This window comes from Malus sylvestris, chromosome 12 (assembly GCF_916048215.2).
Source record: "Malus sylvestris chromosome 12, drMalSylv7.2, whole genome shotgun sequence".
Taxonomy (NCBI): Eukaryota; Viridiplantae; Streptophyta; class Magnoliopsida; order Rosales; family Rosaceae; genus Malus; species Malus sylvestris.
In genome coordinates, this window is record NC_062271.1 from 19,024,928 (window position 1) to 19,052,671 (window position 27,744).

The 27,744-nt window shown below is 39.2% G+C and overlaps 1 protein-coding gene and 1 long non-coding RNA gene across 2 annotated transcripts; both read right to left on the minus strand.

Annotated features, from left to right (window-relative positions):
* Positions 1-1,621: 1,621 nt before the first annotated feature.
* On the minus strand, positions 1,622-16,391 carry LOC126594444 (probable LRR receptor-like serine/threonine-protein kinase At1g67720). The gene is made up of 16 exons (XM_050260760.1): positions 16,213-16,391; positions 15,216-15,762; positions 14,498-15,003; positions 14,200-14,316; positions 5,837-5,852; positions 5,631-5,702; positions 5,448-5,516; positions 5,306-5,374; positions 4,470-4,538; positions 4,012-4,163; positions 3,677-3,915; positions 3,073-3,199; positions 2,935-3,003; positions 2,630-2,816; positions 2,200-2,335; positions 1,622-2,034 (listed from the first exon to the last, which is right to left on the minus strand). Exons 1-16 carry the CDS (start codon positions 16,277-16,279, stop codon positions 1,702-1,704), a joined length of 2,775 nt encoding a protein of 924 aa, XP_050116717.1. The 5' UTR covers positions 16,280-16,391; the 3' UTR covers positions 1,622-1,701.
* An 8,612-nt stretch (positions 16,392-25,003) lies between these two features.
* On the minus strand, positions 25,004-25,765 carry LOC126594450 (uncharacterized). The gene is made up of 2 exons (XR_007613271.1): positions 25,670-25,765; positions 25,004-25,360 (listed from the first exon to the last, which is right to left on the minus strand). It is a non-coding gene; the product is annotated as an uncharacterized LOC126594450 (long non-coding RNA).
* Positions 25,766-27,744: the final 1,979 nt, after the last annotated feature.

Here is a 27,744-nt window from a genome sequence, read left to right on the forward strand (position 1 = left end):
GCATCTTTGTTCTTTCTAGTGTCTACATTGTAGGCTGGTATTAGAACAAAAGTTTATAGGGTTTTCAAACCTTTCCTCGCACTAGGAGATAGTGGACCCTACCTATCCATTCTTTTTATCCTAATTTTCTGTTCTTATTTCATTTTTTTTTTCTCTCCACTGCGCCTTACATCATGTTGGCTGATGTTTGATCTCTCCCATAAGCACCATTGATCTCTCCCACAAAATGCATTTTTTTTAATTCTCAAGGTAATAGATTCGGTATATATATATATATATATATATATATATATATATAATACAATAGTGTATTTATTATATATAAATTATATTATATATAATATGTATTATTTGGGTCGGATTCGGAAATAGATACGGATCAAGGACTCCTATAGCCATATCTAAAACCATAACCAAATAATATTTCTGGTTTTTTTTCATATCTAAAATATAACTGAATTTTTATCCCCAAATTCGTACCATTCGAACAATTATTCACAGTTATCAGGTTTAACGGTTTGAATTGTCATCTCTACATGCGACGTGCGACTTGCGATTATGATTCTACAGTCAATTTGAATTATCAAGTAATATTGAAGGATCTTAAAAGTAAAGAAAATATCAAAAGATACGGTTCAAAATGGAAATATAATTAGCATTTCTCTTTATATTTTAGTTAAGCTTGTAATCACTAGCCGTGACATAAGGTATGAATATAGTATGTGAGTATTTTTATAATCATTTTTTTCTTTTTACAAATTAAACATTGTCACCCTCATTTTTTTTAAGTTTATACATGCAAGTGAAAATTTGAACTAAATTACAAAAACATTGAGTCAATTACGAAAAAAAGAGTGTAGAGAGTACATTTACTCTAGTCAAAGAAGCTTAAGCCTAATTATACTACCATTTGAAAATTATCACCCCGAAAAAGAATTTCAATAGTTAAAATTAAAGTATCATTCAACTATCATCGGTTTTCTTTTCAAGCTTTACGTTCATCTTGTTTCAATCATAAATTTTGATACCAAGGACCGTCATTGGTTGAATAACCACTCGAACGTCCTTGATCAACTAATCAAATGTGGTGAACTGGTTTTACTTTGATCCAAATATTGTTTGACCTTGCATCTACTTTTGAACTTTGCTAATAGATGACAAGAATAAATCTAATCAAATGCAAGACAAATGTTTCGGTCCTATTGCCGTGGAGTAAGAAGACATGGTCTTGAATTCTAGATGTTCAAAATGGCATTAATTTCCACATTTTATTTGGTGGTTCCAAGGCTCCCACGAACGCCCAACTCCTTGTGGCTTCGTGTTGCTTGGGACGGCTTGACCAGATGGTTGACTATGTTTTGAATGAGAGGGCATTGATTTTCGCTGTCAAGACTTGACTTGTTATATAAAAAACGAAGAAAGATTTGTCGTTTTACACCTTTTTTATTTGCTTAAATTGAAGGCTCCTATGAATCATGCATTGTTTATGCTTATTATTAGATATGGCAAACAAATCGTTTTTATCGTTTTTATGTCATATTTGTTATTTTGACGAGTCGTGATTGTGGAGCTTAAAAGAATTCTAAAAATTCTAGAGGTGATACGTAAATTCTAGAAACGATACGTAAATTTTTATCTAAAATTACGATAGGAGATGAAAAAAAAAAACATATTTGTACGTCGTGTATGGCAACCGAATTACTATCGAGCAGTTGGCCGGGCGATAGACTCATCGATCGACAATAAATTGTCATTTCTGCCAAGATCCAGGGAACCTGTGTTCAAGGAAGAATGGATTGAATTCTTTGATACATCTGAGGAACCTTCTCTTACTACTGCAGCATCCCTTTCCACTGAGATTGCATCTTGAATTTCCTTGAGAACTTCTGAAATGGGCGGCCTCATAAATCCGTGCGCTTGAACACACATTAAGGCTTTTTCGGCTATCTTCCACATTGACTGGATGTCGTATTCGCCATCCAGCGAGGGGTCGATTATTCCTTGAATGTTGCCATTCTCGATGTGTAATTTTGCCTGTGACAACCAATTTCACAGGTAAGAAAGGGAGCAACTCACAACGATGGTAATTCTAGGATTATGCCAATGTTTTACTTTCAGTATTAGTACTGATCAAAAGTTTACGGCAAGTGATCAAAAGTTTCGAATACTTCATTGCAATGCAAAGCAAACTACACTTACCCATTGCACTATATTACGGCAGTTAACACCAAAGTTTTCATTAGAAATCGCTTCTTGACCTGATATCAGCTCAAGAAGAATGACACCGAAACTATAAACGTCACTCTTGTCTGTCAACTGCTGGGAGATGTAATACCTGAACACCAACGAGAACAAAGAAGTCATTTTAACACTCAGAAATATGGGGTAAAAAATGAAATTGTAACACAGTGTGTATAACTATTGTGCCGTCGCTACAAACCTATCTCCTAAAGCGTTGACAGCTTATAACACAAATTAATGACTAACTGGAGCACTCTACCAAAGCCATTCAGCACTTAACAATCACATGACAACAAAGCAGTAACATATTTATTACTTAACTTATCTCAATGATGGCAGATTTGATCTCAACGAAAAACATAAACTTTTATGGAAAAGAAGGCCTTACTCGGGATCCAGATACCCTACAGTGCCCCGAACTTTGCTTGACACATGGGATGCTCCGTCTACTTCAAGTTTGGAAAGACCAAAATCTGAAACCTTTGCTCTCATGTGTCTGTCAATTAGAATGTTGCTGCTTTTCAAATCTCTATGAATGATAGCTGGAACACAGCCTGTGTGAAGGTATTCGATTCCTGAACAACCACGAGAAAGACCATGTATAAATTTAATATACTAAGGAAGAAGCACTTTTTGCTGCTGCTTAAATTGAAAAGAAGTAATAACTAACGAGAACTTTCTAGCGTATTAGACCTTTTGCAGCATCTTCAGCAATCTCAAGGCGCTTGATCCAATTGATACTCTGTTCGTGTGTTAATGGGCCTACGAACAATTCAAAACTCGTTAGCCGTCCAAATTCCAATAGATTCCATCAACAAGAAGCAAGCTTACCATAAAGATGTTCCTTGAGAGTTCCATTATGCATGAACTCGTAGATCAGCATACTTCTTCCATCCTCTTGGCAATACCCAAGAAACTGTACCAGGTGTCTGTGATGTATCCTTGAAAGAAGAGTTACCTAGATGATATCGAAGCATGTGTCAGTCCACACATTTCCAAGTTTTGATGTCCAACAGTAATATATCAACCCAAAGTGACAGGATATGACAACAATTACGAAACCAAATTTCTTCTATGAATGATCTTCAACACTAGAAGGGAACAGCGCGGAAATTTTAAAAAGATTCATTTTTTCCATGGTTATGGATAATGCTCTTCAACACTAGATGAGAAATCTGTTACCCATTGGGTATGGTTATGAATAATCTCCGATCGTTAATTTACGGTTATGGATATGATTAATTTTCGTGGTTATGGGGATGGATATAGCATTTCCGTTCCCAAACCAAACCGTTGCCATCCCTAAGTTCAATAAATAGAAAGATACAAACAGGCACACAGTAGCAAATAGACAGGGTTGAGCATCCTCAAAGAAAGAAAAAGCAACCTGAAATGTAAAAAAATGTAAAAGATGTCCAATAATACAAAAACTAACCTCATTTGAAAATTCTCGCTTTCCCTGGTAGGAATTACTCGTTAGAACTTTGACTGCAATTTCCTTTTCATCCTTCATTTTACCGTAGTAAACAACTCCAAAACCTCCCGAACCTATTTTCTTCTCAAACTTTCTGGTAGCCTCTTCAATTTCGGAGTAAGAGAAGCAGTGTGCAGATTCTTTAGGAGCATCACTCTTAGAAGAATGTATTCCTTGCGCAGGTTGATTCCCAAGTTGGTCTGTAGTGAGTTAGAATAATGTCATTGCATTCAAGCAAACTGAAAATTAAGAGAAACAAAAACCATGTAAACCCCAATTTTGTTTCAGACTCATACCATGCTTGTATTTCTTCCTTCCCTTGCGTAAAAGTATGCAAGATACAATAGTAGCTATGACCAAGACAGCAGACCCAACTGATGTACCGATAATAATGTTATTGCGGCTCCCGCTTGTTTTCCCTTTCCGCAGATTAACATTTCCAGTGTAGCTGTCATGAGACAACATAGAGTGAAGATAAATACATTGGCGTAAGTCCTAGACAAGGCCCCGATGATTAGAATAGAGAGAGCGAGAGATTTGATGAATCAAGATAAAGATGTACTTGGGTATAATATACAATATACAGGATGAAGGATATAATTTAAGACGTGTACTTACTCCAGGACACACCGATTTTTACTATAGATGAAGAAGATAAATATAAGGCAAGGTTTACACTGATTTTAAGCTCTAGAAATTACTTATGATTTTGTTCTTATGCTCTTCAGCTATATCTGCAAAAAGTGATACTCACTTCATATTAACCGCTTTATCCAGAAGACTTGATGGCACAGTTCCGGTTAACATATTATTTTGCACATACCTGCAGCATCAGATTCGCCAAGATTAAGATCTTATATAAAAAACAGCATGTCAGACATTGATTAGAAAAAATGAAAAATAAAAACAAAATGAGCAGCACAAAAAATTTCACGGGGTTACTTATTTTCCAAGTTCTGAATCATAATAATCATCTATTTTCTTTTTTCACAAATAGACACAGAATGTTTGGAGCAATGTATCTTAGCCTATCTTTACATATGCAAATGTACAACTACAAAATTACCGTTAGACAACACATCCGAAAACTTAAACGATTAGGGAATGACCCAAAATGTAGTTCCCGCTAACATCTTATTTCATGTGTAGCCTCTTGTATAACTTATCAGACATGCTCCTTGCAATAAAAAAATAAGAAGAAACTGGGGAACGGAGGTCCTGAACCCAGGTATCAAGCAACCTGAACTTTAATACCATGTTAGACAACTACTAGAGCCATAAACTTAAGTTGTTAGGAATGGGACGGCAATATATAACATAGATTACAACACTGGCACCCACACATTGAAGGTCTTTTAAGCAGAAAAATTACTGAAGTCTGTTATTGTATAACTTGTGCCAGAAGCATGCGGCGGAAGCCACTTTTTATATACTATCCACTATTTCAGTAAAATCATTTAATTAAATGATAATAATATTCACAAAGAGGGCCACGTGACTCATGGCTTGAAAGAACAACTGCCACATAGTCTCACACACATTTTTTCCCTCAATTTGAAGTAAACTACATGTGAGTCGCGGAACACTTACAGTTCCTTCAAACTTGGTAGGTTCGTGAAAGAGGAGAGTCCGCCCATCAACTGATTGTTTTCAAGATGACTGTATAATGCAAAGCTATTTTATTAGTATTAGCTCTTTAAAAAGCATTGTTAGAATAAGTGAGATCACTTACATAATCTTCAAGTCCACACATCCAGTGAAATCAGGTATTGTACCAGTCAGTGAGTTCCCGTCAAGCCATCTGTAATTGGAACACAAATATTAACAACGACACTAAAAAGAACAAGTTTTATAAAACTAAATTTGAAAACACGCAATACCATTCAGAAATACAAGAATGCAAAATGAAACTTACAACTCTTCTAAACTGTTCAACTTTGTCAAGTCTGAAGGGATATTCCCAGTAATATTCTTACTAGATAATTTTCTGCCAAGCAAAGGGATACAAAAGCAGTTGTCAGCTCCAAACTAGATACCTATGCAGAAACAGAAGTAATTCATACAATAACTTTAACTAGAAAAATATAAGCTATACATTTTAATTATAAATATAAGCTCTACATTTTAACTATTCTTGGTTGTGGATCTGAGTTACACTAACTCCGCCTATGTCTTACATGGCCGGTCCCAAGCCCGGATAAAGGAGGAGGGGGAGGGCGTCAGGTAGTCGACAGCCGGCACTCCATGATCACGTCGAATCCTTATGAAAATGAATCCAGAACAAAATCGCGCTAAAGCTAGGGCGTCACCCGTAAGTGGCGCGCTGTGTGGCCCGAACACAGTGATAAGTGAGCAAGGGTCGCTGTATCTCCATCGGCACCCGGATGCAGTGTTAAATGAGCAAGGGGGCCATAGAAACTTCTTTTCGAACGACTCCATTCAAAGTTGTTTGGGAGCATATGCTCCTATCAACTTTACCCGGGACACACAAAAGAAGTACTTTGATCCTATTAGACGGGGGAGGGTGAAGAAGCTAGGACAGAAGGGTAGAGTTCAAGAGAGCAAAATGCGTTTAGGAACGTGGAATATAGGAACCTTAACGGGAAAATCTATGGAAGTAGTGGAAGTTATGGTGAGGAGAAGGATAAATATTATGTGCCTACAAGAAACTAAGTGGGTTGGTAGTAAGGCAAAGGATCTAGAAAACTCAGGGTTTAAACTTTGGTATTCGGGCACAAATAGAACGAGAAACGGTGTTGGCATCATCGTGGACAAGACCTTGGTACAAGATGTTGTAGATGTCAAGAGGGTAGGAGATAGAATCATGGCAATCAAGATTGTAATAGGACAAGAACTTATCAATGTGATTAGTGCGTACGCACCTCAAGTAGGGTTGGATACGAGTTCGAAGGAGAAATTTTGGGAAGATCTTGGAGACTTGGTGCAAGGAATTGCTCAGACGGAGAAGTTATTTATAGGAGGAGATTTAAATGGACACGTGGGCAGGGAGACAGGCAACTATGGAGGTTTTCATGGTGGCCATGGTTTTGGGGAGAGAAACGAGGATGGGGAAGCTATCTTGGATTTTGCAATGGCATATGATCTCTTCTTAGCCAACACCTTCTTTAAGAAGAGAGAAGAACATGTGATCACCTACAAGAGTGGGTCGTCAAAAACACAAATAGATTTTCTTCTAATGAGGAAAGGGGATCGTATAACTTGTAAGGATTGCAAAGTTATACCAGGAGAGAGCGTGGCTAATCAACATCGCTTGTTGGTGATGGATGTACATATCAAAAGAGTAAGACAAAAGAACAAGACTTGGAAGTGCCCAAGAACTAGATGGTGGAATCTAAAAGAAGAAAAACAAGCCATTTTCAAAGAGAAGGTAATCACCCAATGTGTGTGGGATAGAGAGGGGGAAGCTAGCCAAATGTGGGATTCCATGGCTAGTTGTATCCGAAAAGTAGCAAAAGAGGTATTAGGAGAGTCCAAGGGCTTTGCCCCACACCAAAAGGAATCTTGGTGGTGGAATGAGGAGGTACAAACAAAGGTGAAGGCTAAGAAGGAATGTTGTAAAGCCTTATACAAGGAGAGGACCGATGAAAATGGTGAAAGGTATAGAAAAGCGAAGCAAGAGGCGAAGAAAGCTGTCAGAGAAGCTAAGTTAGCGGCTTACGACGATATGTATAAACGACTAGATACCAAAGAAGGAGAGTTGGATATCTATAAACTAGCTAGAGCAAGGGAAAAGAAGACAAGGGACCTAAACCAAGTGAGGTGCATCAAGGATGAGGATGGAAAGGTTCTTGCTACAGAGAACGCGGTTAAAGACAGATGGAGAGGTTATTTTCATAATCTTTTCAATGAAGGACATGAAAGGAGTGCTTCTTTAGGGGAGTTGAGTAACTCAGAAGAGTGTAGAAACTACTCCTTTTATCGTCGAATCCGGAAGGAAGAAGTGGTTGTAGCTTTGAAGAAGATGAAGCATAGAAAAGCAATAGGCCCAGACGATATACCAATCGAAGTGTGGAAAGTTTTGGGAGAGACAGGTATAACATGGCTCACTGACCTTTTCAATAGGATTTTGAAAACGAAGAAGATGCCAAATGAGTGGCGAACGAGCACTTTGGTGCCTATATACAAGAATAAGGGCGACGTACAAAATTGCATGAACTATAGGGGTATTAAGCTAATGAGTCATACAATGAAGCTCTGGGAGAGAGTCATTGAGCATAGATTGAGGCAAGAGACACGGGTTTCGGACAACCAATTCGGGTTCATGCCAGGGCGCTCAACCATGGAGGCAATCTATCTCTTACGAAGATTGATGGAAAGATATAGAGATGGGAAAAAGGATTTACACATGGTCTTTATAGATTTGGAAAAAGCGTATGATAGGGTCCCAAGAGACATTCTTTGGAGGATTTTAGAGAAGAAAGGAGTACGAGTAGCATATATCCAAGCTATAAAGGATATGTACGAAGGAGCAAAGACTGCCGTAAGAACTCATGAAGGACAAACCGAAAGCTTTCCCATAACTGTAGGATTACATCAAGGCTCATCCTTAAGTCCTTACCTTTTTGCGTTGGTAATGGATGAGTTAACAGGACATATTCAAGATGATATTCCTTGGTGTATGCTTTTCGCAGACGATATAGTGTTGATAGATGAAACTCAGGAAGGGGTAAATGCAAAGCTTAACCTTTGGAGAGAAGTGTTGGAATCTAAAGGTCTTCGCCTAAGCCGATCAAAGACAGAATATATGGAGTGCAAGTTCAGTGCAAATGGAGGCCAAAACGAGTTAGGGGTGAGGATCGGAGATCAAGAAATACCAAAGAGCGACCGTTTTCGTTACCTAGGATCTATCTTGCAAAAGAACGGAGAATTAGATGGAGATCTCAACCATAGAATACAAGCTGGATGGATGAAGTGGAAGAGTGCATCCGGCGTGTTGTGTGACCGCCGTATGCCACTGAAGCTCAAGGGAAAATTTTATAGGACGGCAATAAGGCCGGCGATGCTGTATGGCACAGAATGTTGGGCGGTGAAACATCAACACGTACACAAAATGGGTGTAGCGGAGATGAGGATGCTTCGTTGGATGTGTGGGCACACGAGAAAGGATAAGATTAGGAATGAGGATATCCGGGGTAAAGTAGGAGTAACCGAAATTGAAGGAAAGATGAGAGAAAATCGGTTACGGTGGTTTGGACATGTGCAAAGAAGGCCTACTGACGCTCCGATTAGAAGATGCGACTATGGGACAGAGGTTCAGGGCCGAAGGGGTAGAGGAAGACCTAGGAAAACTTTGGAAGAGACTCTAAGAAAAGACTTACAGTACTTGGATCTAACGAAGGACATGACACAGGATCGAGCACAATGGCGTTCTAAGATTCATATAGCCGATCCCACTCAGTGACTTGGATTTTCCAAGTCTCCAACCAAGAAGTTTTCCTCACTCGGGAAATTAAGGGAACACTACCCCAACCTACATGCTCCACTCAGAAAGCTTCAACATACAAGCTTCAACAAAAGCAAATTCAAAGAACTTAGCGAAGAAGGCTTTGGTGTATTTAACACAATACGTTGAAATGAAGGAAAGCTTATTTATTGATATCCCCGATAAGCTACAAATATGTACATATACATGAGTCAAAATAAACACACAAGAGGGAGCCTTCACAAAGGTTGCTTAGGAGAAGTCTCAGCAGTCGGTAGAGCCCCAGAAAGAGAAGGCACCGGAGGGGGATCATTTGGAGCCTCAGTACTGGACAAAACCCTAGAAGGAGGAGGCATCAGAGGTTGATCATTTGGAGCTTCATTACGCGGTACAGCCCCAGAAGACGAAGGCAATAAATGCCTTTGGAACAAACCCACAAATCTCTGATGATCAAGTAAAACCTGACCATCAGTTTCCTTCATCTGGTCAAGCTTCCTCTTCATGTTTGTAGCATAGTCATGTGCGAGCCGGTGCAACTGTTTATTCTCATGCTTGAGCCCTCTAATCTCCTGTTTGAGACTCATTACTTCAGCCGCCAATGATTCAACTTGGCGGGTTCGAGCAAATAGGCGTTGGGCCATATTAGACACAGAACCTGCACACTGAACACTGAGAGCCAGCGAATCCTTAACAGCTAACTCATCAGACCGTTTGGAAAGTAGTCTGTTATCTTTGGGAGTGAGAAGGTTCCTGGCCACCACCGCAGCGGTCATATCATTCTTCATCACGGAATCCCCAACGGTAAGAGGACCAGTTGGGGAGACAAAGGATGGGCGCCATATGTTGTCTGGAGAAGGCGGGGCTGCCTCTTCAACAAGGTTCAAGTCAAAACGACGGTCGGAGGGGCCAGACATTTTCAAAGGTGTTGAAGAGAGAAGAGGTCGGACAAATCAAGATCTTAGAAGTGCAAGAATGAAGCTTCTACTGGTGGAGATTCAAGTGTGCTTTGGAACTTAATGCCAGCCTCTATAAAAATCTGCACTCGACGGAGCTTCAGAAATCAAAGAGGCGCCTGCTCAGAAATCGAAGAGGCGTTTGCTTTCTCAAAAGTTGGGCTGCTTAGAGATCACGAGGGTTGATCTCAGAAATCGAAGAGCCGTTTGCTTTCTCAAAAGTTGGGCTGCTCAAACACCACGAAGGCCGATCTCAGAAATCGAAAAGGCGCTCGCTTTCTCAAAAGCTGGGCTCCCTAGAGACCACGAGGGCCGATCTCAGAAATCGAAGAGGCACCTACTTTTCCAGCCTTGTCAGCACCTGTCACACGCACACTCAGCTTTGCGGAAATTATGGGCATTCTGTCAAAGACTTCTGGGGAAGTAGAAAACACATGAATCTTACTGTTCAATCACCCACTTCCCACACGCAACAATAAGCTCATGGGTACCACAGATAACTTTGCCAAAGTTCTCTGCCAAAGTTGAGCACGTGAAGCTTGCAGCTCCCACTACATCGCTCTGACCAAGAAGGGTAAAAGAATAGCAAAGAAACAGCACTAACAAAGTTTAGACCCATAAATTTTGAAGGTCTAGCTACCATATTATTACCCACAAGGGTAAAGGAACAGTACCACTGCTGGATAATTGGAAAGTCCATGTATGTCAACCTCTGTGCTTCGTGGCAAGGTAGACTAGCAAACATGCCCAACCTTTACTCACATTCGAGAAAACACTCCCAATAAGATTGCTTGCTCCAAAATCGAAGAGGCACCGTCCTCCGAATCTAAAGAGCCAGACTCCCAACATGACTACTTTCTTAAAAATCGAAGAGAGGGTAAAGGAACAGTACCATTGCTGGATAATTGGAAAGTCCCTGTGTGTCAACCTCTGTGCTTCGTGGCAAGGTAGACTAGCAAACATGCCCAACCTTTACTCACATTCGAGAAAACACTCCCAACAAGATTGCTTGCTCCAAAATCGAAGAGGCACCGCCCTCCGAATCTCGAGAGCCACTCTCCCAACATGATTACTTTCTCAAAAATCGAAGAGACTGCTCCCCGAATCTCGAGAGCCAGACCCCCAGCATGATTGCTTTCTCAAAAATCGGTGAGGCACCATTCTCCGAATCAATCGAAGAGGCGCTCGCTTTCTCAAAAGCTGGGCTGCTCAGAGACCACGAGGGCCGATCTCAGAAATCGAAGAGGCACCTACTTTTCTAGCCTTGTCAGCACCTGTCACACGCACACTCAGCTTTGCAGAAATTATGGGCATTCTGTCGAAGACTTCTGGTGAAGTAGAAAGCACATGAATCTTACTGTTCAATCACCCACTTCCCACACGCAACAATAACTCATGGGTACCACAGATCACTTTGCCAAAGTTCTCTGCCAAAGTTGAGCACGTGAAGCTTGCAGCTCCAACTACATCGCTCTGACCAAGAAAGGTAAAAGAATAGCAAAGAAACGGCACTAACAAAGTTTAGACACATAAATTTTGAAGGTCTAGCTACCATATTATTACCCACAAGGGTAAAGGAACAGTACCACTGCTGGATAATTGGAAAGTCCCTGTGTGTCAACCTCTGTGCTTCGTGGCAAGGTAGACTAGCAAACATGCCCAACCTTTACTCACATTCGAGAAAACAGTCCCAACAAGATTGCTTGCTCCAAAATCGAAGAGGCACCGTCCTCCGAATCTCGAGAGCCAGACTCCCAACATGACTACTTTCTCAAAATCGAAGAGAGGGTAAAGGAACAGTACCATTGCTGGATAATTGGAAAGTCCCTGTGTGTCAACCTTTGTGCTTCGTGGCAAGGTAGACTAGCAAACATGTCCAACCTTTACTCACATTCGAGACAACACTCCCAACAAGATTGCTTGCTCCAAAATCGAAGAGGCACCGTCTTCCGAATCTCGAGAGCCAGACTCCCAACATGATTACTTCCTCAAAAATCGAAGAGACACTGCTCTCCGAATCTCGAGAGTCAGACCCCCAGCATAATTGCTTTCTCAAAAATCGAAGAGGCATCGTTCTCCGAATCTCGAGAGCCAGATACCAGACCACTTTTTCAAAGTGCTCTGACAGAGTTAAAACATGTGAAACTGGCAGCTCCCACTACCGTGCTATGACCAAGCAGGGTAAAGGAATAGCATTACTACTTGTTGTTAGGGAGACGCCTATATATGTCGACCTCCATCCCCAACGGACAGGCAGACCTGCAAAAATGCTCAACCCTTCATCATATCTGAGAGGGCACTCCCAACAAAGCCTTTCGAAATATTCAGCTTTCTTTCCCCCCGATAATACCTCTGCAAACAAGCTATACTAGAGCAAGAATATCTCATATCATCAGGGTTAAAAGCAAGAGTATCCCATATCATGCTTTTTCCCTGTTTTTTCTTTTGGCCTTGTTTTTACCTGCAAGACAAGGAGAAAGAGAGCAATCAGTCAGCACTTGGAATCAAGCTTCCAGCCAGGAACTGACTGCCTGGAACCCCTTACCTGATTACTTACCTGGCATTGCTCTCGAGTACTCATCTTCATCATCTTATGTTTCCAGGGAAGATTCCGCATCTGCTTGAGGAACAGATAGGGCAAGTGCGAAGGATACAAGGAAGCATGTGGAGACAAGCGTAACAGCACACGTGCCGATACATCCATTACTCTGTCAAAAGCAAAAGTATCCCATATCAGCAGGGTGGAACGTACTCTAGATTTGATGGACTTGTTTTGACCCTCAAATTCTTCAGTCGGCCTTATACTCTGGAGGAAACCAGAAAACCCTCCAGCTCAGTTCAAGAATAAGCCTGTGGAAAGTTACTTCTTCAAAAGCAAAAGTATCTCATATCATCTCTTCTCATTTTTCTTCTCTTTATCCTTCATGCTGCTGCAAGATGGGGAGAAGGTGAACAATCAGTCGGAGCTCTGATTGCTTACCTTGTCTGTCAACGCTTTCAGCAGACCCCCTAGCTCGGCGACTTGGGGGACTCCTACTACATGGTTTGTATCGCGCTTGACCAAGCCTGAAACTACAAGTAAGCTTCAAATGAAATTGATACATTACCTTGTGCATCTCCACCAGTTAAAGATACCACCCCTGGATGGAGGAAGAGTACTTCCAGAGAAGATGCCACATCTACCTATGAGACAGATAAGGCAAGTCAAGACGACACCACACTCCGATACTTAGAAGTTTCGTGATTACGAGATCATTCTCCCACAATATTTCCTAATGTCATTTGTACTAAATCATTCACTCGTACTCACTAAAGGAGAGCTTGAACCTATGTACTTGTGTAAACCCTTCCCAATTAATGAGAACTCTTCTATTCCGTGGACGCAGCCAATCTGGGTGAACCACGTACATCTTGTGTTTGCTTTCCTATCTCTATCCATTTATATACTTATCCACACTAATGACCGGAGCAATCTAGCGAAGATCACAAAAAGCGACCGTTTTCGTTACCTAGGATCTATCTTGCAAGAGAACGGAGAATTAGATGGAGATCTCAACCATAGAATACGAGCTGGATGGAAAGAGTGCATCCGGCGTGTTGTGTGACCGTCGTAGGCCACTGAAGCTCAAGGGAAAATTTTATAGGACGGCAATAAGGCCAGCGATGTTGTATGGCAGAGAATGTTGGGTGGTGAAGCATCAACACGTACACAAAATGGGTGTAGCGGAGATGAGGATGCTTCGTGGGATGTGTGGGCACACGAGAAAGGATAAGATTGGGAATGAGGATATCCGAGGTAAAGTAGGAGTAGCCGAAATTGTAGGAAAGATGAGAGAAAATCGGCTCTGGTGATTTGGACATGTGCAAAGAAGGCCGACTGACGCTCCGGTTCGAAGATGTGACTACGGGACAGAGGTTCAGGGCCGAAGGGGTAGAGGAAGACCTAGGAAAACTTTGGAAGAGACTCTAAGAAAAGACTTAGAGTACTTGGATCTAACGGAGGGCATGACACAAAACCGAGCGCAATGGCGTTCTAGGATTCATATAGCCGACCCCACTTAGTGGGAAAAGGCTTTGTTGTTGTTGTTGTTGTGGATCTGAGTTACACTCAACCCAAGACCATGAAACTGGGAGGCATGGATCACCGCCTTCCAAAGTCCAATCTGCCGATGAGTAGTGTGAAACAAAACTAGAAATAACAGCTCCTGAAAATCATACAAACCAAGTATCACATATAACAGGAAAGATTCAAAAGATTTTTTTCAGGGAATGATGAACAAGGGCATGCGCTTAATAGCAGTAAATCGTGCAAAATTAGCAGTAAACATCATAGCATCAAGGGAGAAGAGAAGCCATAAGCCATCCAGATACTACTGGGGATCTTACCATCTTGAGAACCATAATTTATTTCCAGATATTTATTTATCTCCATTGCATTCAAGAGCGGTCCCCTGGAAGAATCGGCTGTTTTGGCAAATTTAAATGATAATACAAATGGAAAGGATAAGTTTGTAAACCCTGGTTCATAGAGACGATATTTTCCCTGGGCGTTTTCTTCAATATTAACAACAGCTTTGCTGAGTTCAGTATTTCCTGGAAGTACTAGCCTAAACTTTCTAGACTCAGCTTCAGCTAAATCTTCAATTTCTGCTAAGTAGGTGCATGCCCATCCAAAACCAGGAAAACCATCCAGGTTCAACCGGTAAGTCAGTGTTCCATTTGTGCCAACTACAGCTGTCTGCATAACTTTTTCGGGTGGCCTGTCATCCCTATTAATGTCAATTGGCAACTTGGTTGACACTTTTTTGGTTCCAGCAGCAATGTCGACGAGGTAATTCGCTTTCTTGACAGAGTCTGATGTCCATATTCTATCGAAAGGGTCATCAGGATACCTGAAATTCACAGAATACATATCCTTCAAAATCACAAATCTTTGTCAAAGCAAAAAGAGTTCGGACTACAAACTTCCTAGCTCAGATATTCTATCTAAATCAGGGAATATTACAAAGTTTGATCTCACAGTAGTTTGTTACATACATTTGGACCAATACCTACTTCAAGAAGTAAGCTGTGAAGCCCTCCTAAGCAGATAAACTTAGCATACCTGACTGGTGCTTCATCATCTGCACCGAAATTAATCCTGGCAGAGACACTGAGATAGAACTGTTGCTCATACTCAGAATAGTACATGGAACCATTGAATTGTCGAAGCTCAAGAGTGGATATAAAAGGTTGTCCAGTCGTAGCATTGGATAAACATACACTGACAGTAGGACTCATCGCCAGAAATATAAGCTCGCGCATCTCCATTGTATTGGCATCCGAAATTACAATCGAAGACCAATGGGTTGCCCCAACAGAAATGTCAAATTTGGGATAAACGTTATTGCTGTCAGAGTTATTGCTATCAAAGTTACCATACAAGAATGTCGCTCTTAGAAGGTACCTAGTCCTACTTTTGACATTCAATGTGTAACAATATTTTCTCAAATCCGCCGGAAAATGCCTCAACGTCGAGTACTGCTTCCTGGTCTCATTGGAAACAGCTATAGAGGACGTCTCGCCAAAATTGAGCTGATCAGGAGTCCACTCCACACCCAGAGCATCAGTGAAAATTTCTTCACCTCCACAATCCAAACTCACAAACCCTGCTTCAAATTACACAAGGAAGGAACTTTATACAAGGAATTTGGACTAACTGAGTAAAACTAAAACATGGGTTTAATAAAAAAAATTAGAAACTTGTAATCAATGACTGAATTCATTAAAACTTAAGCTAATTTTTCACTTCTAAAGTAATTTTCAGACAGTATAAGAACATAGTTTTTCTAAAAACTAAGAAAACAAGCTAAAATTGTACTCAAAATACTAAAAATTCATGCTCTTATTGGGCTTAAATCAGTTCAATACTTCTAAAGTAATTTCCAGACAATCTAAGAACAAGGTTTTTCTAATAACTAAGAAAACAAGCTAAAATTGTACTCAAAATTCATGCTCTTATTGAGATTAAATAAGTTCAATAAAGAAAACATTGCAAAAATAAAAAAATAAAAAAAATCATGCAAGTAAAGTATAAAGATTCAAAAGAGAGAGAAGGGTACCTGGCATTTGAGCAGAGGAAGGGACGACGAGAAGGAGGAGAGAGAGAAGGAGAAGGGAAACCTCCATGGTGGTCTGAAAAGTTGGAAGAGAGATGGAGAGACCATAAAAATTGGCTCCGAGAAAAACTCGAAAATGATAGTGAGTGTGAGTACGGAGAGATAGAGTTGCAAACGCACTGAGGGGGATTAAAATAATTTGAAATTAAAGATGGAAAAGTGAATCCAACAAACAAACCCGAATAATTGAAGATAAAATATACTGACAACAACAGAAGTGAAAGACACACATTTTTCCACATGGGGAACGGCGAATGGTTGGCCACGTGGGGCCCAGCGAAGGAGAATTAAAGTGCTCTTGTTGCGACTTGCGATTACGGACCAAAGACGGCAACGACTGACGAAAATGTTATATTTATTTCGTAACCACAAAAATTAATCATATTTATAAGAGTTAATCTCTGTTTATTATATTGAAGACGAAAATATTATAATTATTGCAAATTAATCATATTCGAAATCATAATCAAATAGTAATTTCGGTTTTTTCATATCTAAAATATAGCCGAATTTTTACCCTCAAATTTGTACAATTCCGACGGTTATTTATAGTTATCAGATTTAACGATTTGAATTGTCAATTTGAATTAATGATTCTATAGTCCATTTGATTATATAGTCAAAATTTTACCCCCAAATTCGTACCATTTTGACGGTTATTGCGACGTTCAACTTGCGATTATGATTCTATAGTCAATTTGAATTATCAAGTAATATTGAAAGATCTTAAAAGTAAAGAAAAGATCAAAAGAGACGGTTCCAAATGGAATTATAATTAGCATTTCTGGTTGCATAACCACCCGAACGTCCTTGACCAACAAATCAAATGTGGTGAATTGGTTTTACTTTGATCCAAAATATTGCTTGACCTTGCATCTACTTTTGTACTTTGCTAATAAATCAAATCAAACCAAATGCAAGACAAATATTTTGGTCCTATCGGTGTGGAGTAAGACATGGTTTTGAATTCTTGATGTTCAAAAAGACATTAATTTCCGCATGTTATTTGGTGGCTCCAGGGCTCCTACGAAAGTGCAACTCCTTGTGGCTTCGCGTTGCTTGGGACGATGGCTTGACCAGATCGTTGACTGGGTTTTGAAAGAGAGGGCATTGGTTTTTGCCGTCACGACTTGACTTGCTACACAAAAAACCAAGAATGATTTGTCGTTTTACACCTTTTTTATTTGCTTAAATTGAAGGTTTCTATGAATCATGCATTGTTTATACTTATTATTAGACATGGCAAATGGCAAACGGATCGTATTTATCCTTTTTATGTCATGTTTGTTATTTTGACGAGTCATAATTGTGAATCCTAAAATAATTCCAAAAATTATAGAGGTGATTGCCTAAACACTTACTCTTATTAAAGAAACTAACTTAAGCATCGGAGATCCATTAGCCTAACCCCCCCAGCACCTTGTGGGCTCATAAGGCTTGAGTCCTTGATCAAAGGTGTTGATTATTTTGCAGGTGCATTTCCGTCAAAATTAGAGACGACAAAAATTTGCATCGTCAAAGCAAAATAGCCCAATTTGATTCTATAATTTATTTATTTTTGCATATCAACCTAATTGGGACATTGACAAAAGTGACGCAAATCTGATGAAGTGCATCGACGTCGTGTTTAACTATCGTTTTCGAGAGTCGAAGTTTGATGTTGAACGTGACGCAGAGTGGCACGGAGTAGCTGGACCAGCGGACGATTAGAATAGTTTTTTTTTTATTAGTCTATTTATGGTTTATTAAATAATTACACTAAATTATTATTAATTTGGAAGAATAAAATAAATATTTTCAGTTAATCGCACAAGGGTTTACGCAACAAAACTGTTGTCGCTAAAACCTTTGCGGGACGAGATTTCGTCGCGCAAAAACACTGTGAAACAATCGGTTAGCGTTTAAGGCATCGTATTTACTGCGTATTACCACTTAATTACGCGACGAAATTATGGTCGCCCATAATGTTGAGGAATGAAACTTCATCGCGCAAGGTGATGGTCGGTGGCATTAAAGTAGTGGTATTTATTGTGTATTTATTTCGTACTTTGTGCGACGAACGTTTCGTCGCTCAAAGGTTATGCGCAACGAAGGCTTCGTCTCGTAAAGTGATACATGTTCTTCATAAGCAACATATTGTTTTGTAGTTTTCTTCACATTGTTTTGTACATCTGATGACCGATAATAGGGATAGTAGGAGAGCGGCAGTCCGGGATCGAATGGTGGAAAGAAACAGCATGCCCCCAGGCCCCATGATATGACGTAATATGTGGAGTTTGCACATTCGATTCGTTTAGGAATGCAGAACAATTGTCCTACTGCTGAGTGGCGCTCTTGGAAATTTGTGCCTGAGGACGTGAAGAAGGCGGTTATGGATCAACTATTAGTAAGTGTGACAAATGTTGAAAATAATTGATTTTGTGAAATTATTTTTTTATATGTTGTAAATAATTATTTGCATATATGTGTAACAGTGTAACTATACTCTTGATGATTCGAACGAAGAGTTGATGAAGTTGATGGATGAGGTGTTGAAGATGGGTTACAAGCAGTGTCGTTATGACGTGAAGTGGAATGGAGGACCAGCGGAGTAGTTTTAAATTTATATTTTTAAGGACAATATTTATTTTTAAGGTTTTATTTTAACTTAAGTATTTGGACTTAATTAATTAGCCTTTAATTCATGTTTTGTTGTTTAAATAATTGAATTGGTTAATTTACATTATTTAAGTTTTCTATTATTTTTAGAATAAATATTATAATTGAATAAGTCTTTGTAACTATGAAATTTATGTAAATATAGATTATAAAGATCTATGTTTACGTAAATTTCATAATTATAATCAATTACGTATCTGTTCGTCGCTAAACATTTTGCGCGACGAAATATTCGACGCAATAAGTACGTGCGACAAATTACTTATTTGTCCCGCCTATTTCCTTTTGTGACGAAGTGTTCGTCGCGTAAAAGCAGCAAAAAAAACACGGTTAAATTTACCGCTAAATTTCGAGTCTATACGTTTTGAGCGACAAAATGTTCGTTGCGTAAGGGTGAAATCAAGGGGCGACGACGTTGGATTTTTACACGACAAAGCTTTCGTCAAGCAAGATTTTTACTCTAGATGGTCAGTTTTCTGAGTCAGAGGATTCAATGCTATTGAAGAGAATTCGGTTTTGCACGACGAAGCTTTCGTCACACAAGGTGGCCAAGGTTCCTATAAATAACGAGTTTCAATTTCCATATTTCTCAAACTTTTTTTCCAGATTACAATTCCAATTGTTATTCAAACTTAAGCACAATGGCTGACTCAAGTGCTTCTTCATCGAAGAGGATGGAGGGCAAGAATTTCGGAAAAGGTAATACCCACTAAATTAATTATGTGTTTTCTATACATTTTATACTTTGCATTATTATTTTTAATATAATTTTTTTTAGTAGACAAGAAAAAAAAAAGAGCTGCGCTTGTGGTCCGATACAGTTTTGGAGAGAGCCGCTACCAAATCAATTATGAAGAATTGATGGGAATTCAGAAGTCAGATATGTGCAACAAGTTTATGCACGATGTGTGGGTATTAGTGCGTGATAAATGAAGTGCGAATTGGGAGTCTTGGAGAGCCGTCCTCGAGGAGATAAAGACGCACTTGGTCGATGAGTTAGAGTCTGATTGGGACATTGACCAAAGTGACCCAAATTTGATGAAGTGCATCGACAACATATTCAAATCATCTTTCTAGGAGTGGAAGTTTTATGTTGAATGTGAGACAAAACTGAACTGAATACCAGAACCACTAGCGGCGAAATAGAATTTTATTTATGTTTTTCTTTTATGTTTAATTAAATAATAACATTTGAGTTTTAATTTTTTATTTATGAACTTTAATTTTTAATATGCAATTTTTAAGTTTTTGTTGAATAAAATATTATTGTAATAAACGATTATATTAATTAAATATGCATGAATGTTTAACTAATTTAAACATTTGTAGATTTGTTCGGGTTTAATGCTTTGTTTATTAAGTGTGTATGTGATTTAAAATGAATAAAGTAATAAATGAAAAAAAGTATTTTAAAACTAAAAAAAAAAAAAAAAAAAAAAAAAAACAAATAGCGACGAAATTACTTTTTTGTCGCTCAAAGTGGAATTGTGTGACACTACACTGTCGTCGCATAAAGGTTATCAGAAAACATGGGACTTGCCATGAGTTGGTGCCAGAACGTGGATTTTTACGCGACGAATGTTTTGTCACGCATGGTGGGTAAAAAATAGGTGGTAAAGGAGAACAGATTTGGCGACATGTATTCGAATATACAGATTTTGAGGGACAAATGCTTCGTCGCACAAGAGTGTGAAATTTAATTTAGCTTCCCAGACGCAGAGAGGCAAAAATTGCAAATTCCTTGCAGCTCTGCCTCTCCTTCCTCAGCTCACTGTCTTTCCTCCTCCCTTAGCTTGAACACTCCATCTCGTGCTCCCGCTCTTCATCACCTATATATCATTTGGTAAGCAAATTTGTTTTCAATATTTTTTTTTGAAAATTACACAATGGAACTAACAAAATTAAATTTGTTGTGTGTAGGTGTTTTTTTAACGACTATCGATGAGGAACACATTAGGAGGTATATTTTCTTCGATTATTTCATTTACATTAAATGTAGTTTTTTATTTGTTTTTTTAGCATTTATGTGATACAATTTATTTATATACAAACATTTTTGCACGAAGTTAAGTATTAACTTCGTACGTTATTTTCATGAAAACTTAGTTTCCCGTTTGAGAATTAGTTGGATTTCACGCATGGAAGCAAAAGCATGACTGCGGTCCGTTTAATTCTTGATTTGTCCCAATTTTTGGACAGTTTGGGATTAAACAGTTATGTGTCCTAGTTTGCGGTGCACCGATTAGATTTCGATAAGGAGAAATTTGGTAGCATGTATGTGCGTTCTTCGAGTGCTGCGTACGTATTTAGTACATATGTGCTGCACTTGAAGAACTGCATGGATATGCTACCAAAATTTTTCAATGTTGAAATCTAATCTGATAGAGTCATAAAATACGACATGTAGTCATGCATTCCCAAATGGGATAAGACCCTTATTTGAGGCATAAGGTGGCATGTTATAATTGAAGTGTTTGTAACCATTGTGATTTTGTTTTTTTTTCGCAGACGATATGGATAGACAGTGGATATAGAATCCTAACAGATGTGTAGACGAATACTTGGATGGAATAAATCAATTCTTTGATTTCGCAATGGCACACAACTAGGGTTCACTTTTAATCCGATGTCCGTGTAGGAGCTGTAACAATTAAATGGTTGAGTATTATGAAAATGTTCGATACCATTTAGTACGACAGTTGAATCTTATGGGGAACAACTAGTACATCCTTCATCTTCACATGTGACCCCATTAGTTGAGGCAGTTGAATCTTATGTTGATCTAAACAAACAAATTATGGATATCCTAGATGATGCTTTTCCAGACGCCTCGACCAATTTTGATCAGGAAGAGGGAGATGACGTCCCTCAAAGCATGGATAGTGGAGCATTTAAAAATTATGAAAAACTACTAAAAAGTGCAAAATAAGAATTATACTCCGGTTGCAAGGATTTTTCGGTACTGACGGTTATTGTGGAGTTGATGCATGGAAAAAAAAAATTTCGTATGTCCAATTAGTGCTTTGATTATTTTTTAGGCCTTTTCAAGGTGATGCTTCCAAGGGACCATTGTTTGCCTAAAGATCACAAAAGTGCAAAGAAGGTGATGAATGGTCTGGGATTAGGCTATGAAAAAATTCACGCATGTAAAAAATAATTGTGTATTGTTCTATAAGGAGAATGAAACGCAAGATAAATGCCCTATATGCAAAGAGTCGAGGTTTAACATGACAGCTCAAAACAGAACAACGCATAAAAACTTATGCGTTATCTTCCAATAAAGCCTAGGCTTCAACGTTTTATATGTTGACGCATACTGCTAGTGACATGATATGGCATATGTACAGACAGGTGGATGACGATTTGATGAGGCATTCAGCTGATGGTGAGGCATGGAAAAAGTTTGATTGTTTGTACCCCGATTTTGCCCGAGAGTTGTGGAACGTAAGATTGGGGCTGGCCATATACGAATTTAATTCGTTCGGTGTATTAAACCTAAACCACAGCACTTAACCAATCTTCGCAATTCCGTACAATTTGCCGCCTTGGAAATGCATGAAGAAAGAATATATGATGATGACTATGTTGATAACCAAGGATCCGGGCAAGTCTATTGATGTTCATTTGTGGCCGTTGGTCGATGAGCTAAAAGATTTATGGGAAAATAGAGTTCTGACATACGATAAAGCAACTGGGTAGATGTTCACCTTGCAAACATTAGTACTGTGGACTATAAATGATTTTCTCGCGTGTGCTATGATGTCTAGGTGGAGTACTAAGGGTTATTTGGCATGCCTAGTTTGCAAGGAAAACACAACGTCTTATTGGCACGCCGGGAAAGTTTGTTACCTAAGACATCGTAGATTGTTTCCGTGGGACCACGAGTGGCATTAGAATGAAATAACATTCTTCGACGGAACAGAGATTCAACCAAGACTTAGAGAATGGTTCAAAGAAAATATTTTATCGCACTTGAATTGTTTGGATTTTGGTCCATTTGGCAAATCGGTAAATAAGACCAGACCAGACACCCATCTAAACTTGACACACGAGTATGTTATTTGAGCTGCTGTCCTGGTCCAAGTTAAAACTGCGCCACAACCTCGATGTTATGCATGTTGAGAAAAACGTGTTTGATACACTGGTTGGAACTATATTAGACATCAAGGGAAAGACAAAGAACACGATCAAAGCTCGCATCGATTTGGAACAATTAGGAATAAGGCCACGTTTATGGATGACGAGGGAGGGTGAGATAGCCAAAAAGGGGCTAACTTCTTTTTCAGTAAAACCGAAGAAGAGGAAAGAGTTTTTAAAGTTTCTATCCTCCGTAAAGTTTCTAGATGGGTACGCTTCAAATATCGGATGATGTGCAAACGTAGATGGGGGCAAATTTTCTGGGCTGAAGACTCACGATTGTCATGTCATACTGCAACACCTGCTTCCGATTGGTGTTCGACACCTATTGCCAGAAGATATGGTGAAACATATTCTGTTGTTGGCGAGATTTTTTTTCTCACTTATGTGCTAGGATGTTGTAAAAGTCTGATGTACAACAGTTACGCACTGACATTGTCGAAGTCCTTTGCAAGTTTGAATAAATATTTCCTCCTTCTTTCTTCACAAGCATGATCCACGTGATGATTCACTTGCTAGATGAGGCATTACTTGCCAAACTCGTCAACTATCAATGGATGTATCCAATCGAAAGGTATAAAGTCCTTAGTCATTAATTAATTTGTGATCAATTGACGATTTAACTTATTTGAATCATCACAATTTTATTTTTGCAAATTACTGGGTGAGTTAAAGAAGAGAGTAAGGAACAGAGCCCGAATGATTAATTGTGGAGGCTTAGGTGGCATTTGAGATGAATACGTTTTGTGCTATGTACTTACAAGATGTTGAGACGGTGTTTAATTGACCACACCGTAATAATGACAGTGGTGTGAGAAGGCAAAAACTATATATGTTTGCCCAAATTGCACGACCATTTGGCGAACTAGTACCAGACGATTCGTTCACTGAAAGAGACATACAAGTAGCTCATTGGTTCGTACTTATCAATTGCGACGATATAATTGAGTACCTGGATGAGCATGAAGAGTTGATAAAGGGGGAACATCATTCGCATTTATATGCCATGAAGCACCGTGACCTGTTTCCTTGTTGGTTTTGCGAACAAGCAAGTTGTTTAGGTTTTTTTTGTTGGTTTTGTCCTAAAATATAATTGCATGTTAGTTGTCTTAAATTTTGGTAAAACGAACATGTCAATTTTTGGTATAAATTAGGTGAAAAAACTGAAGGAAACCAATTATCCCTTGTATACTGATGAATTATACAACTTGGCTATTAGACCTTTAAACGCGGAATTGTACTCAGGGTGTCATGTGAATGACATAAAATTCTTGGGAGTTGAGTGTGATGATAAGCTTTGTACTCAAAATTGCAGTGTGCATGTCCCAGGAGCAGGAGATATTGCAGACATTGATTTCTATGGCAAACTAATAAGTGTGGTCCAATTGCTTTACAAAGATCGTTGCCAAGTCATCATTTTTAAGTGTCATTGGTTCGATACGAACCCTAGTAGGAATTAGAGTGTTAAACCGAACGATGGTTTACCATCGGTAAACACTACCCAATGTTCACACAATGAAGACCTGTACATTTTGGCAACTATGGCTAAGCAAATTTTCTACATCGATGATCCAAAAGCTGGGAAGGGATGACACGCCCCGATCCCGATGTCCTCGGGACATCAGGATGGTTACGTGCTGGCCGACACCCGAAGGGTGACGAAAGACATTTAATTTAAGTAAAAGCTCATAAATAAGCTAAAACAGGCAGAAGGAACTAGTAACACAATACTAAAGTTCAACTGCTAATTAATAAAATTATGGTCAAACACGTAATGTTAGAGCATACGTCTATTACAGAGTACAACCAGAATTTAATATAGAGATGTTCCATATTACAATAGATGTCGAAGCGGAGGAAATATAACACTGGATCACTAGTAGGGAAATGCCTCGTAGCTTAAATCGTAATCCTCGTTCGTAGGTCCTAAAGGGGGTGCAAAACAAACATGAGTGGACCAATTTGATATAAATATAATAAAACAGTTATTAACATACTAACCCCCAGATTTATGAAAACACATATATAATGAAAAACATAGGTTTTCCGAAACCTAGCATGATGTGCAGTATCTCAAATTCATAACTTGTATAAGTAATAAACACTAGTGATTTGTCCGATAACCCCCAGGCTCCATGTCGGCTCCCCGTCTCTGAGCAGACAGTCAGAGGAAAATTCACTACAGGCCCCTTGCCAGCTCCCCATCCTTGTGCTAAATAGCCAGAGGAAACACACTCCAGACCCTATGCCAACACCAAACCGTCGCCCGGGACAGACCGGAATCTATCCCTACGTCCTGCAGCGGAAAAGACCACAAGGTAAGTACAAAACCATTGAACATATTTGTATTGAAAAGTAACTTCATAGTATAAAGTCATCCATCATCTATACTATAAAGAGGTGTTCTAAACATATTCTAAATATCATATCGTCATCCATCAGCTATTCTATAAGAACATGGATTATAGGAAAAATAGTAATAATTCAATCTAGCCTCAGTAAGCATATTATCTCATAAAGTACTTCATAAAACATAAGTATTAAATCATGTTTTTCATGTATGCATTTCTATTATTAAAACATGCTTTTGAAGGGGTCCATTCACCGTACACCGATGGTGCAAAGCTGTACCAAAAAGGTATAACGGAATCACCGTTAATAATTGCACCTATTCACATAAAAGAGTACATTTAGTCAAACTCTATTCAAACGATTGAATTTGGGAAAACAAACTTCAAAAACGGGTCCAGGATGTCGAAATTAGCCTAGGAGAGGTCCTGGACGAACCCAAAAAGTCAACGTTGACTGTTAACCGGTCAAAGTCAAAGTCAAAGTCAAAGTCAACTCTGACAGTTGACCAAGTCAACGCTGACCGTTGACCGAGTCAACTGGTCAAAGGTCAAAGTCAGACTGGGTTTAGATTGGGTTGGGCCGAAAAGGCCTTAGGGGTTTTGGGCTTAAACTAAGGTTAAAAGGTTTAAAGGGAAAGAGGAAAATGGCCTAAAGGGCCCTAATTAATTATAACAAAACCTAAATAGGTTTTAGGTTGGACTAGTGGGCTACGGACCCTAATCCTAATGGCTCGAAGGCCTTTTGGGTCTTAACAATTAACAAATAAATAAAAACAATAAAAAGGAAATGGGTTTGGGGAGTTGGGTTAGGCTCACCACACGGGCCTAAGGCCCGCTTGCCTTGGAACCAGCCTGCATGGCCTGGCCTCGCCGGGAACGAACATCGGAGCTTCAACAACTCCGGCCGACCACCAAACACAACCCTAGACCTCAATCTAGGTACCAAAACGAAGAGCAAGACGAGGGGAGTATTTTTATACCTTTCCTTTCACCTTGGAACAGCCGGAGATGGCCGGAATCTCCCCCGACACCCTCGGTTCGCCGGAAATGGGTGTTCCTACACCCGAGTTCGATTCGTCCTAAAACTTCCAAAATCATGCAATATAACCCAATTAAAACTCATTCCAGCATGAATTTAGGACGGAAGAGAGGTAAATTGAGGCTTACCTAACCAGAGAAATAGAGAAGCTTCGCCGGAGTTCCTTTTTGGGTTTCTGGGTTCGTCCACGTAGCACGGGGAAGAGGGAGAGAGAAGGATGAGGAATGGATGATGGCGATGGCTTCTTCGAGCATGCGTGTCTCTGCGTGCGTGCATGATTTATCTAAAGAGAGGGAAAGAAATGAGAGAAATCTGAGAGGGAGAGAGACGGGATAGACAGAAAAGAAGAAGAAGAATGAAGGGGTTCACGGGGGGGGGGATAGAAAGAGAAGTGAGGGGAGTGAAGGGGGTGTTGCCACGTGGCAGATTTAGAAAGAAAGGAATCCAATGCTTAGATCCTGATAGGGTAATCAAAATAGGACCAAAATGATATATTTAAAATATTTTGGGGTAATTACACAATTATATTTTTATAAATGGCGGTGGGTGTTACAGGGGATAGAAAGTTGTTCAGAGGATTAATCACATAAGGGTGTATGATATTCTGGACCGAGATCCTGATGAAAACGACGATGACGACAACTTTGCCGATCAACTCCTCAAAACTTCGACACAAATTGATGCAGAAACACTTCAGGATACTAATATTGTCCAAGAACCATTTCAAGTAATTGGAGGTCCTTAAATCGAAATTCCTATAAACTCAATTACAATTGATCTTGGAAGTCTCCCAAGATACAATCCACCTGAGGGCGCGAATGATGTTGTTTATGTACCAACAGATGAGGATGAATAGGAGACTAAAAGTGATCAAAGGAAGATAGTGATATTTATTGTACTGAGGATGATGATTAAGGACTTTTGACTTATATGCAATGCAATTAAGTGTATTTAATTTTTTGTATATAAACAAATTTTAATTTATTAAATTTGTAATTGGATAAAGGATTTAAAAAAAACAAATTAAAGTCAATTCAAAGCGACGAACACTAGAAAGTCATCGCGCATAACATAATAGCGCAACGAAAACAAGAAAATTATTCGCTCAAGGTAGGTTTGTGTGATGCAAAGGACACATTCGTCACATTTGGTGGTTTGCGTGACGCAACAAGTTCAATTCGTCGCACAAGGTCTTCAAAATTTCCCAAAATCAAAATATGGGCGCCTTTTTTTAAAATGTTCATTAAACATTGGACGACAAATGAGGGTGAATCGTCGCGCAATGCCGTA

Bases quoted from the DNA above. Each gene is read 5' to 3' on its own strand.
- LOC126594444 (XM_050260760.1), bottom strand. From the start codon at position 16,279: ATGGAGGTTTCCCTTCTCCTTCTCTCTCTCCTCCTTCTCGTCGTCCCT. The intron at 5,517-5,630 runs GTAAGTTTCATT...TTCCAATTACAG, and splicing joins TTGAACAGTTTAGAAGAGTT to ATGGCTTGACGGGAACTCAC. The intron at 3,916-4,011 runs GTATGAGTCTGA...AACTCACTACAG, and splicing joins AAGGAAGAAATACAAGCATG to ACCAACTTGGGAATCAACCT.